Here is a 21253-nt window from a genome sequence, read left to right as displayed (position 1 = left end):
ATTGCCTTCATAAGATTCCTTCCACTCAACCACATTTGCAGGATATCTATACGAAATGACGAAGGGGTCCTTATTGTTTTAGAATTGCTGATACTATACGACTGACTACATATTGTTCAATACATACTTAGCCAATCGTTATCTCATTTAGTGGTAAGTTAAAGAAGTTTGTTGTTGGTGGCTTCACGTAAGTTCTATTGTGACCATTCTTCCAAACATTGTCTTCGATCCAATCAATGAAGGAAGATACCCTGGTATAAACACCTGGAAGATTTGCGTGTGCGCATCCTACGCCGAATGATATAATACCGATGACGTAGTGCATGTGTCCCTCTTGCTGAGTGATGTCGTCAGGCAGGGACATTTTCATTTGTAAAGGGCCACCGGAGTCACCCTAGAAGTATTGAAATAATTTTTGACGTCAACCAATGTTGTGAAACCAAACGTTTTGACAATTATTAAGCGATATGAAGTATCTTATAATAATGAATAAAAATGTTGAATTTTGAGTGATAATGAAGATTTAGTTTAACTCGGGTGTATAAATAAATAAATATATAAGGAACGAATTACACAGATTGGGTTAGCCTCGTAAGTTCGAAACTTATTTTACGAGATACTAACTCAACAATACTATATTTTATAATAAATACTATCAGAGAAAGTTCGTTTCTCATCATGCCCTGGCCGGGATTCGAACCCGGGACCTCCGGTGACACAGTCAAGCGCATTACCGTTGCGCCACATATTGTATTTGACGGCCTCTGTGGCGTGTGTGTCTGTGCGACTATATAATAATATGACTAAAAGAACTTTTTCTGATTGGCCTGGGTCTTGGTTGTTTATCTATATATGTAAGGTTAGGATCTCGTAACACAAGTCTCGAACTTACTTCGAGGCTAACTCAATCTGTGTAATTTGTCCCGTATTTCCCGTGTATTTATCCTACTACTATTATAAAGGCGAAAGTTTGTATGGATGTATGGATGTTTGTTACTCTTTCACGCAAAAACTACTGAACCGATTACCATGAAATTTGGTATGTAGGTAGCTGAAGACCCAGAATAACACATAGGCTACTTTTTATCCCAGAGTTCCCGCGGGATTGATAGGGTTTCCATGCGGACGAAGTCGCGGGCGGCCTCTAGTTTATTTATATTTGTGTTATATTCTGTCATCATCGATCTTACGAAAGAATTTTTATTTAAGATTTGTTATCCCAATTTCGTTGTTTTTTTTGTTCAGGTTCAATAATTTTATCTGCGTTTCTGTTGTTAAGTTTGATAACCTACATATTTTCAAAATTTCTCGAAAAATCTGATTCGCTTCGCCGTTGTTTTACGAGTACTATATTTCAATAACATTCACAAGTATAAGCTGAGCTAATCTAAGAAAAGTATCCAATTACCTGACAGGAGTCAACTCCGCCAGCCAACTTGCCAGCGCACAGCTGATGTTCCTGAAACCCTTTCCAGTTTCTGTTGTGAGAATCTTTGAGTAGTGCATCACATTGTGCAGTGTCTAAAACATTAACTGTAGCGGCCTGCAGTTCTGGTGAAAATTCACGAGAACCTGAAATTTTTACATACATACATACATTAGGTCACGTCTATATCCCTTGTGGGGTAGACAGAGCCAATAGTCATGAAAAGACTGATCGGCCAAGTTCAGCTATCTGCCTTAATGAAAGAATTGAGATTCAAATAGTGACAGGTTGCTAGCCCATCGGCTAAAAAAATAATCCCAAGTTTTTAAGCCTATCCTTTAGTAGGCTTTTACGACATCCACGGGAAAGAGATGGAGTGGGAACCACACGGTTGTAATAGGGTAAGACTGTTTTATCTTTTCTTTGTCATAATAAAAAAGCTATCATAACTGTACCAAGAGACAAAATAGATTCTTCAAGGAGCCTATTGTTTTGGACATCGGTCGATAATCAGGCTGACTCGAAATATCGTAGCTATTAGAACTTTATTAAGTTACCTGATTCTATCACTCCCCATCCAGTTAGAGTTGCTTCATGTTAGGCTTGCCAGTTGAAAAACTGTTCCACAAACAGGCAGGTTGAATGAACCGCGTAAATTCCACAGGCTCTTCCAACTCCATGAGAGCTATGTCATAATATTTCAATGGAGATTTGTAATCAGGATGTACTATAATTCTGGAGATGTTTGCATCCGTCGGATATGTAAACAGAGTCTGAAATGTATAAGAACATAAGTGTCTTCTCTCTGAGAAATTTCATTGGAGCTATTGTAACTCCAATCCGTTTGAAATTATATGTAATTTTGAAAAATGTCAGTTTATAATTTGAAGTTTTAAAATTTGTACCGGGTGGTTCCTGGCACCAATAGAAAAAAAGGATCACTCCATCTCTTTCCCATTGATGTCGTTAAAGGCGACTAAGGGATAGGCTTATAAACTTAGGATTCTTCCTTTAGGCGATGGGCTAGCAATTTGTCACAATCTCAATTCTATCATCAAGCCAAAAAGCTGAACGTGGCCTATCAGTCTTTTTAAGACTGTTGGCTCTGTCTACCCCGCAACGGATATAGACGTGATTATATGTGTAATTTGAAACTCAAAACGAATAAATTATTTGAAAAGTCAAATTTTAAAATGACTTACTTTTCGATCCACAATATTTTTGTCACCCAGCCTAACAATTTTGGGTGTTGGGTCAGCTATTGAAGAGTCTTTGTCTGATGCCTTGGCGCAGTGAGCAGCGGTAAGTACAAAATTAGGACTGATCAGTGAACTACCACATTTGAACACCCATGTTCCAATAGCTGCTTTCCATCCTATTGCGCCCTGTATGAAGATCAGTTAGTCTTAAGTAGGACTAATGTTAGGCACAATATTTATTTCTCTAGCTAATATAATGTTACTTATATCGTATTTAGAAAATTTGACATTAAAAAATTGACAATGTAAACGCAGGAAAATAATTACACTTAATAATTATGGTGTGATTAAAATAATTACCATGTGCGGAAATTCCCCAATTTCAGTTTTCCTACCTCCTACAGCGTGGATTACGTACAGCCTTTTAAGACCTGAAAATACAAAAAATTATATAGAAATACAAAACTGTAACAATGCAGAACAAGAATTATTAATTATCAACAATAACTTACATGTAAGATTCCATTTTGTTTGTTTTATTCTGTTTTTCAACTCCCAGACGTATCCCATACATTCTGAAAAAGATAAGCCTGTGCAATAAAACAAATTAATAATCTACAATATGAAGATTTTAATAGTATAGTTGTAATAAATATCTTACGCGCTTCGTTAATCCTCCTACCAGGTGCACTGAAATCTGGTTTTTCTGGAAGTGGATCGCAGATATCTCTTTCCTTTTTGGGAGCTTGCGTTGTAGGTTGCATTTCTACAATTTTTGTGTCGTTTTCTGTAGCAGTAGGCGTCTCTTGGGTTGAATTTGCTAATCTTATTTCAGATAATAATGAATCTCCAGTTTTTGCTAGAATTGGTTCCTGTAATTTACTTTCTGTGGTTGTTATAGCAGGTGATATTACTTGCGTTGTCGAAGAAGTTGGAGATTCGGTAGATTTTACTACGTTTGTAGAAATAGTCGAAGGTTCAGTAACTGTTGTTGGATCCGTTGATTGTTCAGTATGTTTTATCTCTTGCAAAATAGTTGGAGAAGTTTCTGCGGCAGCTGCAGGTTTGCTTGTTATTATTGTAGTAATTGGTTGTAAAGATGCCTCTGCTTGTGTTCCAGAAGTGATTGTTATTTCAGGCACAGCCATAAAGTTCAGGGAAAAGGAAAAGTTTGTATATTTCTGTGAATAATTTGTTAATAAATAAATGTTTAAATAAACAAAAGCATAAGTAAATGTTAAGATTAATATAATTACTTACCTTTATGATGGGAAATGATTCTTCAAAGTAGCCCCATGTCCACCTATCTTCAAGATCGATATTATTCTGTCAATGTATGATAACAACAACAAGTTAACAATGAAATTATATTACGAATATTTGTTGGATTTTTCCAAAAAAATGTTTCCTTATACTTAGCGATTATTATCATCATGGCTCTGTCTTGGCTTATTAAAGACGATTTTAATTAAAAATATATACTTAAGTAGGTATGTTTGCAGGAGAACCTAGTTGCCTATATACAGGTTACGACAAAAAGTTTTCTTTCGCCAAAAGCAGACCTAAATTGTAAAGACAACTGATCTCTGAGAGAACAGTATTGAAATTCAAACTCAAAGCTCTTACCCGTTTATGTCTCGTGATTTCTTTTGAAAATACATAATTATCAACCACTGAAACAAAATTAAACTACTTAACCTCAAATACGTCTTACTTGAAATCTACTCGCACCTCCGTAAACTGTTTGTTTTACCTATTTCTAAATTTTACTGAATATGGTAGAATTATTTCATAACTGACATTGTATCAACAATTTCAAACCAAAGACTTATTTTTCTAATTATGCAGAATCCAAAAAGTATCTTAAATTTTATTAAGTAAAATAATAACAAGGTAGAATAAGAATTACCTGAACATAGCAACAATATAACAAGAACACTTCTCATCCTCACGTGTTTTTGAATAATAATGGTCCTCTACCCAACTTTACGTTCCCGTATAACTTGTTTTGACGCCCATGTTTTTGAGTCTTTTAAATTAAAATTTATTACCTATATTTATCCTCAATTGACCTATGAATACCTTCCGAGTTATATGACTAGAGCAATAATCATCATACCACTATTAAAAAAACTTAAAGTGTGAACAACAAATACTATGTCGTCAAGAGAGCCTACATCTTTAAAAAAAAACATTGCTGAAAATTTGTAAAGGTGGCTTCATAGCCAAAGCTTCGCATTTTGTAATATTATCTATTTCGCAATTTTACACTCTCATGAACAGTATAAAACCAGAAGATATTTATTAGTTGAAGAAAAGCTGAACTTTGACCTTGAATTAAAAATGAAATAGATGGAATAGATGGGAACTTTTCACAATCTAATTACAATGGAGACTTAAATCCATGCAAATATTTAGCTTTTAAGGAACTTCTGCATAGGTAAATATTTAAATTGACTTTTATATCATAGGATTATATTTTATAGGATAGGACTATGCCTGGTTTATATACCTATAGGACAAACTATGGAAATTTTTGGCTCGTAGCCACTAAGTTTGAGTAGTATCATTTTTAATTAATGTTTGATAAATAAAATTAAACGAAAACGTAAATTCAAAATTAATTTATTCATCAGGCCACACATTTTGCTCAATCCAATCAATGAAGCTGGATACTCTGGTGTAGACTCCTGGCAAGTTGGGATGAGCGCAGCCGACACCGAATGGTATGATGCCGATGACGAAATGCATGGAGCCTTCCGAGTCGGTGACGTCAGTAGGTAGAGGCATCTTTATTTGTAGTGGACCCCCAGAGTCACCCTGAAATAGAAATTTGTCATTTTGTAATATATTATCGTTATCTAGTTTTCTTCTGAGGTTACTAAACATAAGACTTTTTTAGGTTTGTAGATTTTAAAAGCAGGTCTGTAATAATGTCATGTTATTTCTTTAGATCTTTGTCTTTAAAAGGCAAGATTTGAATCTAAGAAAAAATCTTTAAATCTTAACGACCAATTTCGATAAAATCTAGCACAGAGATGATAAGACCAGTGCTTAATCCCGGGCTTAAGTCAACCCCTAATTTCTAGCAATCATAGTAGCTGCAATTCAATTATGTTAAAATTGTGATTAACTGTCATATTACCTGACAAGAGTCGACTCCGCCCGCCAATTTTCCAGCGCACAATTGATGTTCTTGGAACCCTTGCCAGTTCCTGTTGTGATAGTTCTTTAGCAGCTGATCACAAAGACTTGTTTCTAATACATCGACTGTTACCGCTTGGAGTTCTGGCGAGATTTGAAGGGAACCTAAACAAATGAACGTCAGTTTTGTAATATTTACTAATTTTAGCCTTATGCCTATTCTAATCATCATTATTAATGTAAATGATAACGCAGTTATTTGCCATATTTAAACTTATATAAATTCGTAAGTCCGCTTTTTCCAAATTTTTTATGAATTTTGGATTGAAGTTACTCAAAGTTCTGAGAGATTTTGGATATAATTTCCTTTGTTTGCAGTCTCTCGTTCATTGTATCGTTCGTCTTGTTGTGGCTCCATAGAATGAGAAGGTTTATATTACTTACCCGATTCTATAACACCCCATCCAGTTCCAATAGCTTGAGTTCCTAATTTACTGATAGATAAACTGTTCCAAAGACAAGCAGGCTGGACGTATCTCGAAAACGTCACGACTTCATCTAATTCTATGAGAGCAATATCAAAGTACTGTGTTGGTGCCTTAAACTGAGGATGCACTATGATTCTGGCAATCGCCGCATCTTTCTTTGGTGGACTCTTGTAACCCTGTCAAATAATAATGATTAATATATCGTGAGTCAATGATCTAGATTTGTTTTATTATCCATCTGGTTTGAAGTGAGACCAGGCCTTTGAAGCTTAGGTCCTACTATTACCTAATAATTCTAGGTGCTAAATAATGTGAAAGCTTTAACAAAATGTAGTAGGAACTTTGTTAAGGTTACAAATATGTTTTCGGTTTGTTATCAAAAGTAGGTACTTTTATTATCTTTAGCAAAATTTTCTTATTTACCTTTAAAGTGTCCCATGGCATCATTTATTTCTTTAGCTAGTTTAGCTAAACAGCCATTTAATTAACCATTGAATGTTGTAGAATTTCTAATAGGATTATGAAAACATACCACTTTATCTATGATGTTCTTGTCACCTATTCTCAAAATTTTAGGATCCACTTCAGCAATGGTGGGGTCTCTGGGTGATCCTTTAGCGCAGTGAGCAGCAGTGAGGGCGAATTTATCGCTGATGAGAGAGCTACCACATTTGAACACCCATGTTCCAATGACTGCTTTCCAACCTAAGGCACCCTGAAATCAGAAATTTTGAATAAAACGCGTGTTACAAACTATCCAGCATATATCCTTGCCTGCGGAATTTTGGGGAATCCCTTTACAGTGCAGCTAGAATATCACCCACACACATTGAAATGTTGGTCAATTGGTCAATCCGTCAATCAGTGTACATTTTTGAATATTTCGATTTAAATGTGACTTTTTGATTGCATAATTCAATCCCTCTCCACTATACACTAAGAAGATATTACGTGGGAAATCATCTCATCCCTTGATTTGGCAAGAGTGATACTTAGATTGTTTCGAATCTTCTTCCCGCTGGCGTAAATTCCGGTTACATCATCACCATTCTGAAGGGGAGTCGTCTTCAGAACCCTCTTGACCGTGGATCCTGGATTGGGTGAGTCAGGTTTTTACACTCCCGTTCGGTATCTGCAAACTTTGTAGTGGAACAAAGTAACACATTCATTTGCCTGAACGTGCAGATTTCCTCACGATATTTTCCCTCACCGTAAGAGCGTCAGTTAGCACACAAACTAATGTGCAGAACTCAGAAAAAAGTCATGGGCGAGGTAGAATTTGAACTTGTGTTCCCACACGCATTACTCCTTAGTCTCCTATGTTGAGAAATGAATAATCTGAGTCTAAATAACCATGTGGGGAAATTCTCCTGGCTTCGTCGGACGACCACCAACACCATGAGATCCGCCCCATTTCCTTTTCTTATATTTTTTACCTGTAAAATGTGTATTTTTTTTAAAGAATTTAAGATAGATTAACACTTTTTTGCACCATAAGAGTAATACATACAAAACAGCACAAAGGAGACAGAGATGGTACAAAGGCGGATTTTTGGCTAATGCAATCTTTTCCAGTCAAGCTTTGGATCTCTTTTGGGTCATACATACAAACGAATAGTCACGTCTATATCCCTCGCAGGGTAGACAGAGCCAACAGTCCTGAAAAGACTGATAGGTCACATTAAGCTTTATGGCTGGATGATAGAATTGAGTTTCAAATAGTGATAGGTCGTCAGCCCATCGCCTAAAAGAAGAATCCTTAGTTTATAAGCCTCTCCCTTAGTCGCCTTTTACGATATCCATGGGAACGAGATGGAGCGGTCCTATTCTTTTTTTTTTAAATTGGTGCCGGGAACCACACGGCACATTATTGGGTCATCTAACCTTTAAGTGCCACTTTATAGTTCAAACTCAATCATAATTCATCATACAAAATGATTCACTGTTAAAAAAATCGCTTTATTAAAATACTCGTAATTGCATAGAATAATTAAATTAAAATTACAAAATAGTACCACAAACTTACATATGGCTGCTTCATCTTTGTCTTGTTTGCGCTTTTTCAACTCCCAAACGTACTCGTAGCATTCTGAAAAGCAATAAATATTCAAAAAGAAATGAAATTTCATTTTTGTCAAAATGAATCAATTCATAAAATTTTTGCAAAATTTTGGTATATATAGTATAGGAAAGTAATATGATATTTTATAAACTTTTGAAGTTGAAAGTATTGGTGTCGGTTATGTCGTTTCGGTTACGTTGTTGGCCATCAAACTAATGTACGTTATGTAAGTCTAATCAGTGATTCTGCTTAGGTTATCCTTTTAAAGTTTTATTTCTCTTATCTTTAGTTGCACCCTACGTTGTTTTACTAAGGTACGTGGGGCTTTCATCCCGACATTATTTCTTTCCAATTTATTCAGTCTGCAGTATCTGTTACAAATAACCTTGACTGGACTTCGATAAACGGGTAGTCCGATTGTCGAGGTAGTCCAGTCAAGTTTACTGTTTATCGAAGTCCAGTCAAGTTTACTGTTTATTCAAGTCCAGTCAAGTTTACTTCGGCCTCAACCTCTGATTTATTCAAAATGTTATAAATAAAATAATATTTTTTTTATACAAAACATAGCAATACTAGCTATTACCCGCAGCTTCGCCCGTGCGAATTTTGCGCCACTGACAAAAAATATATATTTTTCGCAAATCCCACAGGAACTATAGTTTTCACCGAGATGAACAGTATGTTACGTCCTTTTCCTGACTCTTAATTATACATACCTACGTAACATTTCTGGTTGTATTGGTTCACTAGATAACGCGTGATGAGGTAACAAACAAATAAACAAACTTTCGCATTTATAATATTAGTTTGGATTCCGTGCCGTGTGGTTCCCGGCACCAGTACAAAAAAGAATAGGACCACTCCATCTCTTTCCCATGGATGTCGTAAAAGGCGACTAAGGGATAGGCTTACAAACCTGAGATTCTTTTTTAGGCGATGGGCTAGCAACCTGTCACTATTTGAATCTCAATTCTATCATAAAGCCAAATAGCTGAGCGTGGCCTATCAGTCTTTCAAGACTGTTGGCTCTGTCTACCCCGCTAGGGATATAGGCTTGACCATTATGTCTTGACTTACTTGACTTGTCTATATCCCTTGTGGGGTAGACAGACTACCCCACAAGGGATATAGACGTGACCATATGTATGTATATATGTATGTTTGGATTCCACTTACTGGCTTCACTTATTCTACGTCCAGGCACCTTATAATTAGGTTTTTCTGGTGGTTCATATGATGACGAGCAGAATACAGGGGTAGTTGTTGGTTGTTTTTCGGTAGTAGTAGTGGAAGTAAGAGGTGTTGTTACTACTGCTTTTGTAGAAGTTTCTGTTGTTGTTGTTGTTTGTTTAAGAGTCGTGGATTCGAAGGGTTGCCTTGGGCTCAGGCCGTTCTGGAAAAGACAAGATTGAAAGTTTGTCCCTGTTGAATAAAAACCGCAGTAGAAAAATTTTTACCAAATTAAAACCGTTGTTTTGCCATAAAATAATTTATAATTAATTTCTGATTTAAAAAAATGTTAAGGGTGGACAACCCTTATCACTGAGGGGTATGAAAAATAGATGTTGGCCGATTTTCAGGCTTACTGAATATGCTCAAAAAATTTTTATGAGAATCGGTCAAGCCGTTTCGGAGGAGTACGGGAACGAACATTGTGACACGAGAATTTTATAAATAACATCTTATATATAAAACTACTTTTAAGTTACTTACATTTTCAGAAGTAGTTGCATCTGCATATCCCCACGACCATGCATCGGTTTGCTAAAATCAAAGCGAATTATTTGATAACTAACTGTGCCCGCGACTTCGTCCGCGTGGAATAGTTATTTGGGCATCATTCAAGTGATATAGACGTGATAATATGTATATATGTATCTATGGTAAAATAACATAGCAAATTAGCTAATTCCGTGTGAAGCAAGAAAGAGTCATTGCATGAAGGAAAATCAAGACAATATTTTTTTATACCTAATAGGTCAGTGAGACGTTCTGTGAACAGGAAAATGATGTTATTACAACTTGATGACTGCAACAGCTAAAACACTTGAATCTATACTAATATTATAAAGCTGAAGAGTTTGTTTTTTTTGTTTGTTTGTTTGTTTGTTTAAACGCGCTAATCTCAGAAACTACTGAACCGATTTGAATAATTCTTTCACTGTTAGATAGTCTATTTATCGAGGAAGGCTATAGGCATTTTATCCCGGATTTCCTACGGGAAACGTCAACAATGCAGGTGAAAGTTGAATGAGTCGGCCATCTGCGAGCTTTCCACACGAACGCTGCGCAAACCAACAAAGATATAGTAAAACAATGTACTAAAGATGTGAAGTACTCATTTTTTGCCACAAAAAAGTCCGCGAGAGCATATATCTATCTCTTAAGGTTTATTTACAATAACCACTTTTATGTTCATTTTTTAAGATTATTTTTTCATTATAAACATAAGTTATTTTGAAACCAATTTTCTTTAATTCAGTATTAATCCTTATCCAAATAAATATGTTTATTACTTTCGGCATTTCATGTAGACTAATATTGCCATTTACAGTATATAAATCAGACGAATAGGTTTTGAGATATAGTCGTTATAAGCAATTTGCAGCGAAACATTTAATACGGCGAACCAGCGTTCTTTCTAATACGCGTGACCGCCGGACCGCCTGAGGAGGATGTTTGCAAAAATAAATATGATGCCCAAAATAACTATTCCACGCGGACGAAGTCGCGGGCACAGCTAGTTATGAATATTTTATATGAAGAAGTACTTTTAATTCGACGGCCTGATTCTCGTTTTTGAATCAAAATGGTCCTGAGTTCGATTCCCGATTAGATCAAATATAGAATATTAGGTGCTTATGAGGAGTTTGTGTCTCATCATGATTTAAAAATTATTATTTAACTAGCTTTCGCCCGTGGGTCCACCCGCGTGGATAAGTTCCTTTTTTCTACGTAATCGACACTATATGTTTGCAAAATAAAGTTCAATGGTTTCGACTTGAAAGACAGACAAACAAACACACTCACATTAATTCGTATGGATGTATAGATTTTGCAAGTAAGCAGTTTTTTTATTTACGGAAAACATCGCGATTTTTATGATGATGTTAAATTGAGAATCTTACTCATATTTATGAATATGACTTACTCATGATAAAATATAATATCATTCATCAAATAATACTTACTCTTTTTATCAATTTTCTTCCTGTACCCGCCTGTACTTGTACATTCGCAAACACCACTGTTAAAAGTAAGGGAAATATGAGTCACAATCATATAACACAGCCAATTCAAAACTTAACATTCAAATTCATATAAGGAAAACTCTTTATTTTTCAACGTTCCAAATTTAAATTTTTAAAGCTATTCCAATTTGCATTTAATGTACCAGATATAAAGTGTAAATTTATGTTAACAGAAGCCAAAAAAAATAATACAATCAATAAAAAACAGTTACCGGCACTTATAAAAATCGTAATCATATGTTTTTTTTTATTAACGCTTCCCATTTCTGACACACAATTTTTACGCTAAAAACACGTCCTACTCTCGTAAACACTACCTGGTTCTTATACCTATTATTTACAATTATCTTCATATCTCAAAAACTGGTCTTTCTTGAATTTCGCCTTCCGAGGTATTGCAAACCGCATGTCTTTAGATGTGACACTTAAAGTGTCACTTAGACGTATTAATTATTATAACTTATTCTTAAGCGCCGTGCGGTTCCCGGCGCTTAAGAGTAGATCTCTTTGTTTTAATAAGTACACCATAAAGTTTTTAAAATGTTTAAAGCTTTTGTAACACATAAGTATTGATTAAAGAGGAACCTTGGATGTAGTCTCTGCATACCATTCCAGGCAAGACGCGTGATGTATGATATGTATGCTTTTGTACATAAATAAATCACGTCTATATCCCTTGCGGGGTAGACTGAGCCAACAGTTCAGATGTTTGGCTTAATGGAGATGGAGAACGGAGATTCAAATATCGACATGTTTCTAGCCCATTACCTAAAAGAGGATCCCAAGTTAAAAAGCTTCTAGTCTAGTCGCTTTTTACGACATCCATGGGAAAGAGCTGGAGAGGTCCTATGTTTTTTCCAATTGGTACCGGGAACCATACGGCATTATGCTTTTGTGATTCACGTTTTATTTGGTTGAATTTTCCAGGAATATAGTATTTTTCGGTAGGGATAAATAAATAAAAAAAACTTATTTATTAATACAATCTTATTTCAAGTGTTATTCCATACAATATCTTCGATCCAATCTATAAAACTGGACACCCTGGTGTAAATTCCGGGTAAATTTGGATAAGCGCATCCTATCCCGAAGGATATGACTCCAAACACGTAGTGCATTTGTCCTTGTTTATTTGTGGGCAGTGGGATCTTAACTTGCAGGGGTCCTCCAGAATCACCCTGTAAATATGTTAGTTTAAGCCTTAGAAGATGACATTAAAATAATTTCTATTCTGTACAAATTGAAAACTTTTATTTATTTTTATGTGACATTTTAAACTTCACTTAATAATTGTCTTATCTTCTAGTTGGTCAACAAGGTTGACGAAAAAAAAAATACTTACATACACATACATATGGTCACGTCTATATCCCTTGCAGGGTAGACAGAGCCAACAGTCTTGAAAAGACTGATAGTACACGTTCAGCTATTTGGCTTTAAGGTAGAATTGTGATTCAATTAGTGACAGGTTGCTAGCCCATCGCCTAAAAGAAGCATCTCAAGTTTATAAGCCTACCCCTTAGTCGCCTTTTACGACATCCATGGGAAAGCGATGGAGTGGTTCTTTTCTTTTCCATTGGTGCCGGACACCACACGGCACGGTATTAAATAAATTAATTAAATAGGCCTATGTCTATAGAAGGCTGGATGGATAGACAAATCTACTATAATACCTGGCAAGCATCCACGCCACCAGCCAACTTGCCAGCGCAGATCTGATGATCCATCATCCCACACCAGTTTCTGTTGCACGAAGTTTTGAGCAGATCATCACATAATTGGGAGTCGAGGATGTCCACTGTTGCCGCTTGGAGTTCTGGAGATATCTTGAGGGATCCTGGAAGTTAGTTTCACATAAATCACGCCTCTTTCCCGGAGCGGTAGCCAGAGACTACATCTTTCCACTTGTCACGATCCCTGCGTACTTGTTTCGCTTTGAACATTTATAACTCTATTTATGTTAGTACAATTGTAGTAGGTACTCTTGATCTCAACGTTAGCCTGTAAAATTTCTGTAAAATTATTAAGTTATTATTAATTTGAAAGTAGTAACCCGCCATAGTGACAATCGTTTAAATTTTTCCGGTACATATGAAAGTAAAAGTTTGTTTGTTTGTTTGTTTGTAAACTATTTATTGCAAATAATAAGAAATATAACAAATTACAAAACAGTCATTGGATTTAGAAGAATATGTGCTATGGCGGACTTATAACAATTGGGATTTCTTCCAAGTATGCAGAGATTGTGGCAAATGAAATGATGCGGTCTTTGTATACTCCTCTAAAAAGGAAGTGTGGATTATAAGTATGTATGAAATGGAATCATTGATGTTCATCTATTATATCATCTTACCTTCATTGTTGTTTTAAGACAATCATCGTAAAAAATAATAATAGCAAAATGCATTACGCATTAATACTTTATATTCAACAACATTTATTACAATTTTATAGCATTATATACGGACTTAACACTAAAAGTATTATTGATCTTTAATCACTATTAGTAATCAAAATCATAATTGTTCATTTGAAGGGAATGCCTAGGAATAATTTTCTAGAATTCATCCAACTATTCTATCTGGTAAGCAGGGTAAAACGTAGTCTCCCGGATGCTTTTCTTAACACGTGCCTATGTAAAAGTCGATCAAGGAAAATGATTTTACATTTTGCCTTCTTCTTTTAAGCGACTACCTGACGTAGCCTTCGGTTCTAGTGATTAAACCTATCTTTATTCCTCACGAGGAAGACAGAGCCATGAGTTATAACTGTTCAGTAACCGAAAGGCTGACAAACTGTAACGATGGAATTGAGATTTATATAGTGGCAAGTTTAAATGCATGATGCTCAGAAAGGCACATGTTCAAATCCCACTTCGGCCATGTATGTACCAATAACTATTTTCAAAGTTATGTACATTAGTTTGAATAGTAACCAACGCTCTAACGGTGAGGGAAACCTTCAGATTCAGGCAACTGCATGTGTAACCATGGATGAATAATGAGGATGTAACCGGGACAAAGCCAGGAAGAAGAAGGAAGCGATGACCTTGATTGACTTTAAGCATCTGCTCAAATTATAACAAATTCTGTGATGGTATAACATTTATCCTTATAAAACTTACCCGATTTAACGACACCCCAGCCTGTTAACGTAGCATCATTACCTAGATTTCTGGTATCGAAATTACCCCAAAGACAGGCTGGTTGTAGTAACCTGGAGAAAGTCACTTCCTTGTCTAACTCCATCAGTGCAATGTCGAAATACTTCTTTGGTGGCGAAAATTGGGGATGCACTATGATTCTCGATATATTTCTATCGGTTGGTGGTATGCCGTGGTAGAACTGAAAAAAAAAACAAGTTTAAAAATGCTAGTCAATATGTGATTTAAAATACTTACGACATTTTGTCTCTGTAAGTCGAAAAATGCTAGTGGAAAAACGAGCTATATGTCAACAAAGTCTAATTTCATTAAAATAATCTCTTACATGCCGTTTGTAAAATTCAGATTGCATTTTGAAGTGTTGAAGCCAACATTTCAGAATGCCATCAATACAATAAGTATTAATTACAACGAGAGAAATAGAAACAAATGAAAGAGGAAGACAAAACAAAAGAAACCAGTCAATTTAGCACTCGTTAAAGTTTTGCAAGTTTTTTGTTTGTCTGTTTGTAAACTTTTTATTGAACATAAAAATAAAATAAAAAATATATAAAACAGTATTTTATATTTCACTCACCGAATCAATAATGTTCTTATCGCCAAGCCTGACGATTTTCGGCACCGGGTCGGCAATAGAAGAGTCTCTTGAAGATGCTCTTGCGCAGTGGGCAGCAGTTAATACGAATTTCTCGCTTATGAGGGAGCTTCCACATTTGAACACCCAAGTTCCGACTGATGCTTTCCAACCAATAGCGCCCTGAAATAGAAATGAAATGTAAACCACTAAAATAAAATTTAGACTGGTACTCGTGATATGGTATAAACTGACAACGAACTTACAATTGAAAGGAATGACTAAGACTCATTATTTCGATGTGTATGTATTTTATAGTTTACCTGAGTAACCTGACTAATTTATGTTAATAGTTACAATGGACAAACGTCTGCTTTTCAGGTTTTTTACCCCTTCGTTCCCATAAAATACACATTCCAGTAACCTATTATACACTGTCCTATGTTTTTCTTTAGTATATATGTATGTTGTCCTTTAGTATAATTGACATATAGACGCGGGGGATTCAATTCAAAAGCATTACTATGAAGAAAACTAGGTATAATAACAACCTAAGTCTAGTGGATTAATCTAATGAAATACGCAGGGATCGTGGTTAGTTAAAAGATGAAATTTCTGCCTACCCCTCCGGGAAGGAGGCGTGTTTTATGTACGAATAACAACCTTATCTATTCCTCACCATATGTGGGTAGTCACCCGGTCCAGTAGGATGTCCCCCTACAGCGAATTGGACATTGTACTTTTTTCGTTTGTAGGCTAAACCTGGAATTAAATTATGTGGATAATAGGCTTTTTAAATTTAACAAGTTGCCTTAGTCTATTTTCTATTTCTCCTGGATTTAGTCCTGGTTGCATCTTCATCACTCTGGAGTGGAGACCAGGGTTTACCTTTGACCATGGATCCTGGATTGGGAGAGTTAGGTTTTTACACGAAGTAAAAACTAACCTGTACTGGATCGACCATAGTTACACATCCAATTACTTGAATGTGCAGGTTCCCTCACGATGTTTTCCCTCACCGTAAGAGCATCGGTGAGTATTAAAACTAATGTAAATAACTTCGAAAATAGTCATTGGTACATAGCTGAAGTGGGATTCTGAAAATTCTGTAACTTACATTCATCAAAGCGTTTATCTTCTTCCAAACGAACCTTTAGTTTCCAAATATACTCGTAGCATTCTGAAAAAAGAGAGAAATCAATAACTGAACAAAATGAGGGACTTTTTGAACAACATACCTTTAGGGATGCTAAGTGTGAGTTGCACCAAGATAACTAAACAATAACAGGCTCTCAAATCTTAGTTGAGAAAAAAAATAATGGCACTCTTTTTAATTTTTCATGCTGTGGTTATTTGTCATCAATATCGGTCTAGTAGTTTTTAGTTTCTTTCTTTTCAAAGAAAATTTTGTTTTTTTTTAGACTAAGTCAGGTTTTTTAGGGGAATCTAATTACCTAATCTATATTAAATCATGCTTATGCATGTATTTACAGGTTATTATGGAATGTATTTATTTATGGTGACGTGTAGTTCTCTGCACCAAAGGAAAAAAGAAAAGGATCACTCCATCTCTTTCCCATGGATTTCGTAAAATGCGACTAAGGGACAGGCTTTCTTCATTTAGGCGATGGGCTAGCAACCTGTTACTATTTGAATCCCAATTCTATCACTAAGTCAAACAGCTGAATAGTCTTTTGATGACTGTTAGTTCTACCCCGCGAGAGACATAAACGCAATCACGTCCATATACCTTGTGGGCTAGACAGAGCCGTCTTGAAAAGACTGAATGGCCACGTTCAGCTATTTGGCTTAATGATAGAATTGAGATTCAAATAGTGACAGGTTGCTAGCCCATCGCCTAAAAAATAATCTCAAGTTTGTAAGCCTATCCCTTAGTCGCCTTTTACGACTTTTACTTTTTTTTGTATTGGTGCCGGGAACCACACGGCACATTATATGTTATGTTATTAATTTACTATCTAACACCACATACTTGCTTCGCTTATTCTTCGACCAGGCGTATTGAAATTAGGCACAGGTGGGTTATACTCCTGGCAGAAGCTGGGCTCAGTTTCTGTTTCCGGGGGCGAAGTGGTTGCATTCGTCAACTCTGCCCGGGGACTTACATTACTCTGTAGATAAAAAAATAATAGTAATTTTCGAGAGAACCTAAAAGAAAGCAATGTTTAGACGTACGTTCAGTGATAAATATGTATAATCTAATATATAAAATTCACGTGTGACAATGTTCGTTCCCGTACTCTACCGAAACGGCTTTACCGATTCTCATGAAATTTTGTGAGCATATTGAGTAGGTCTGAGAATCGGTCAACATCTATTTTTCATAGTGATAAGGGTTGTCCACCCTTAATTTTTTTTTTTAACTGGAAATTACTTAAGATTCTTCTTTTAGGCGACGGGCAACCTGTCACTATTCGAATCTCAGTTCTATCATTTAGCCAAACATCTGAACGTGGCTTATCAGTCTTTTCAAGACTGTTGGCTCTGTCTATCAGGCAAGGAATATAGACGTTATTACATGTATGTGTGTAAGTGTATACTCTAAGATACCAGATGATGATTTGATAAACTTATTGTACTTACATCTGGGATTGATGATGACGATTCGATGACATAGCCCCATTCCCATCTGTCTTCGTCATTTTGCTAGAAAATAAGAAGGTTTTTGGTTCATCGAGAATATTTATTTAAACATACATACATACATATGGTCACGTCTATATCCCTTGCGGGGTAGACAGAGCTAACAGTCTGGAAAAGACTGAATGGCCACGTTCAGCTATTTGGCTTAGTTATAGAATTGAGATTCGAATAGTGACAGGTTGCTAGCCTATCGCCTAAAAAGAATCCCAAGTTTGTGAGCCTATCCCTTAGTCGCCTTTTACGACATCCATGGGAAAGAAATGGAGTGGTTCTATTCTTTTTTGTATTGGTGCCGGGAACCCACGGCACTTTATTTAAACTTAATGCATGTAAAATCTACAACAGGTGGACTTGATGCCACAAAGCATTCTCTGCCATATAGGATACAAACTAATGTTATAAATGCATAAGTTTGTAAGGATGTGTGTATGTTTTTTACACTCTCACACAAAAACTAAAGACAGGATTTTCATGAAAATTTTCTGTAAAATAGTTTAGACGTCAGAATAATAAATAAGTTAAAAATGGAGAAATGGAATGAATAAATGTGCGGTATTTTGCGTTTTACGAACTTTCTCTAATTGGCCTGGGTCATGGATGTTTATCTATATAAGTATTTATTATAAAATATAGTATCGTTGAGTTAGTATCTCGTAACACAAGTTTCGAACTTACTTCGAGGCTAACTCAATCTGTGTTTAAAAAAAAACCACTAATTCTCTTTTTTTTCTTCACCAAGATATTATTTATTGGATGTCTTTTTATACATAAGGTACGTTACACACATACAAATACATGTGTGTAAAAAAAAATGTAAACCAAATCTAAATCCGTGCAGGTTCAATACTTTTGTACTCTGAATAAAATGTGCTAACATATTGCACCAAGAGCCTTTACAACGAGACTCGCCAACATTGCAATATAAACTCTATGTCGTTCAAGTTACAGTATACATTTCAAGGTGTTCAATATTTCAATTAAAATGACCTTAAAGGCGCGATACGCAGTACATATATAGTGTTTTGTTTCTTTTTTTTACTGAGAGTTGTATTATGGAATGGGTGAAGCCCCATTTTGCAGACAGACCAGGAAAATATGTGCATTTATGGCCACTGACATTTTGTCTTTTGATAATCTGTCATAGATTTGTCATTTGTATTAATAGAATAGAATAAAATAGATTTATTTTCAAAATTGGATACAGGTACTTATCACTTTTTGACGTCACATCACTTAAATCTAGAAGAATCGGCGGAACAAACTACACTGCAGCATTTTCATCGGACGTCAATTTACAAATTAATTTTAATATTCAAGCGGCTATTAAAACAGCATATAAGAAGAGTACGTGTTAAGTGTTAAGATATTTTTTTTAAATTACGATTACGTTACTTTATCCGTACATAAGAAAATCGCATTAATGATTTGTATTATATAAATCTTTTAAGGCGTTTAAGATTTATCAAAGTTTTGTCCAATAACTGTTGATAGCTAATTATATCATGAAATCATTTTAATTTACAAAATATTATTGTATCGTCTTCTAGTCATGTCATCGTATTTCGCAAAGTCAACGAAGTAATATGCTATTTGTTACAATATTTGATCATCAATCGTTTATGGATTTTTTTACATCAACTTATTTCAAAACCTATTTCTGACTAGACGTCCTCTGTTGCGCAGCGGTAGTGCGCTTGTCTGTGACACCGGAGGTCCCGGGTTCGAATCTCGGCCATACTAACTTTTTCTAATTAGCCTGAGTCTTGGATGTTTATCTATATAAGTAAGTTTCAATCTTATTTCGAGGCTAACTCAATCCGTGTAATTTGTCCCGTTTACATTTATATTATATTCATTATATTAATATTTTATTGTGCCGTGTGGTTCCCGGCACCAATACAAAAAAGAATAGGACCACTCCATCTCTTTACCATGGATGTCGTAAAAGACGACTAAGGGATAGGCTTATAAAATTGCGATCCTTTTTTTTAAGGGGATGGGCTAGCAACCTGTCACTATTTGCATCTCAATTCCATCATTAAATTTAACTGACCAATAAATTACGGTCATTATAATTATCAAGTGAGTACATTGAAAATTAACAAGTCACTTACTCGTTTCAACCTTCGATCAACTCGCGCTGTTGTTATAGCCGCTGTAACATAAACATTACTAATAAATTATATAAAACACTTTGTTTATTTGCGTCAGCAGGCAGATATATATGGCATCCGGCTAAAACAGCGAGATGCACAGTGTGCCTAGAGAATAGGACCACTCCATCTCTTTCCCGTGGATGTCGTAAAAGGCGACTAAGGGATATGCTTAAAAACTTGGGATTGTTTTTCAGGCGATGGGTTAGAAACTTGTCACTATTTGAATCTCAATTCTGTCATAAAGCTAAATAGCTGAACGTGGCCGTTCAGTCTTTTTAAGACTGTTGGCTCTGTCTACCCCGCAAGGGATATAAAAATGTTCATTTATATATGTATTTATTACAAAATATAGCATCGTTGCGTTAGGATATCGTAAAAAAAGTCTCGAACTTACTTCGAGGCTTATTCAATCTGTGTAATTTGTCCGGTATATATATATTTATAAAACATTTGTATGTAATTTCTTAGATTGATATAAGATTCATTACCTAAAACTAGTAACACTGTAGTACATCCACGGCGCATAATAATCCTTTGAAATGTTTTCACAAAACACAAACACAGAATTTAAATCATGACACGATTACACGACTATTCTTCATACGTTCTTGAAGATAAATACTTACTATAAAACATGATTCTCGATGATGTATGTATGTTTTTTTGCTTGTATGACAAAAACGGGTGTGTCATTACCAGGATCCGTTGTAAATAAAATTGGAAAAGTGCGATTTGAACAATAACATAGTGTTCTGTAGTTCTTTTGAATTTATTATTTTTGGGTCATAATCGCATAGAATAGAATAGAATGACGTCACATCACTTAAATATAATTATAACTACTACCGCTTCCAAAGCGCATGTGTAGAAGAAGGGGCGGAATAAACTACACTTCAGCATTTTCACCGGACGACAATTTACAAATATAGATCTCTTAAAAAAATTAAAAAGATATGAATGAAAGAATATGTAAAAAAAGTTTTTATTCTTGAAAAAATATCATATAAAAGAAAAGCAATAACATTGTCATGTAGACAATGTTATTGTTTTTCTTATAGTGTATTTAATTTTTTTTTTTAAACTGGACACCTCTTTGTCCCTTTTCAATGTAAAGAAAGAATGTAGA

At 35.3% G+C, this 21253-nt stretch overlaps 2 protein-coding genes and 1 pseudogene across 2 annotated transcripts; all 3 read right to left on the bottom strand.

Annotated features, from left to right (window-relative positions):
- Positions 1 to 93: 93 nt before the first annotated feature.
- LOC132901767 (serine protease Hayan-like) lies at positions 94 to 3389 on the bottom strand (annotated as a pseudogene).
- Positions 3390 to 5250: 1861 nt separating this feature from the next.
- On the bottom strand, positions 5251 to 11887 carry LOC106143277 (transmembrane protease serine 9-like). The gene is made up of 10 exons (XM_060948505.1): positions 11783 to 11887; positions 11511 to 11566; positions 10033 to 10083; positions 9496 to 9712; positions 8284 to 8346; positions 7611 to 7693; positions 6790 to 6972; positions 6214 to 6433; positions 5771 to 5934; positions 5251 to 5445 (listed from the first exon to the last, which is right to left on the bottom strand). The coding sequence occupies exons 1-10, from the start codon at positions 11832 to 11834 to the stop codon at positions 5251 to 5253; spliced, it is 1284 nt and encodes a 427-aa protein (XP_060804488.1). The 5' UTR covers positions 11835 to 11887.
- Positions 11888 to 12562: 675 nt separating this feature from the next.
- Positions 12563 to 20747, bottom strand: LOC106143319 (testisin). The gene is made up of 10 exons (XM_013345371.2): positions 20616 to 20747; positions 20086 to 20126; positions 17912 to 17974; positions 17301 to 17439; positions 16425 to 16487; positions 15987 to 16069; positions 15311 to 15490; positions 14695 to 14914; positions 13244 to 13407; positions 12563 to 12748 (listed from the first exon to the last, which is right to left on the bottom strand). The coding sequence occupies exons 1-10, from the start codon at positions 20650 to 20652 to the stop codon at positions 12563 to 12565; spliced, it is 1176 nt and encodes a 391-aa protein (XP_013200825.2). The 5' UTR covers positions 20653 to 20747.
- Between the last annotated feature and the right edge of the window lie 506 nt (positions 20748 to 21253).

This window comes from Amyelois transitella, chromosome 16 (assembly GCF_032362555.1).
Source record: "Amyelois transitella isolate CPQ chromosome 16, ilAmyTran1.1, whole genome shotgun sequence".
Taxonomy (NCBI): domain Eukaryota; kingdom Metazoa; phylum Arthropoda; class Insecta; order Lepidoptera; family Pyralidae; genus Amyelois; species Amyelois transitella.
The sequence above is the reverse complement of the archived record's forward strand: the minus strand, read 5'-3'. Positions and strand labels throughout refer to the sequence as shown.

Coding starts and splice junctions, on each gene's coding strand:
- LOC106143277 (XM_060948505.1), bottom strand. CDS start 11,834: ATGGGAAGCGTTAATAAAAAAAAACATATGATTACGATTTTTATAAGT. Junction 10,084..11,510: donor GAAGAAAATTGATAAAAAGA/GTAAGTATTATT, acceptor CTTTGATTTTAG/CAAACCGATGCATGGTCGTG. Junction 6,434..6,789: donor AGAACATCATAGATAAAGTG/GTATGTTTTCAT, acceptor ATTATTTGACAG/GGTTACAAGAGTCCACCAAA.
- LOC106143319 (XM_013345371.2), bottom strand. CDS start 20,652: ATGCGCCGTGGATGTACTACAGTGTTACTAGTTTTAG. Junction 20,127..20,615: donor TACAGTGTTACTAGTTTTAG/GTAATGAATCTT, acceptor TTTATGTTACAG/CGGCTATAACAACAGCGCGA. Junction 12,749..13,243: donor GTGGCGTGGATGCTTGCCAG/GTATTATAGTAG, acceptor ACATATTTACAG/GGTGATTCTGGAGGACCCCT.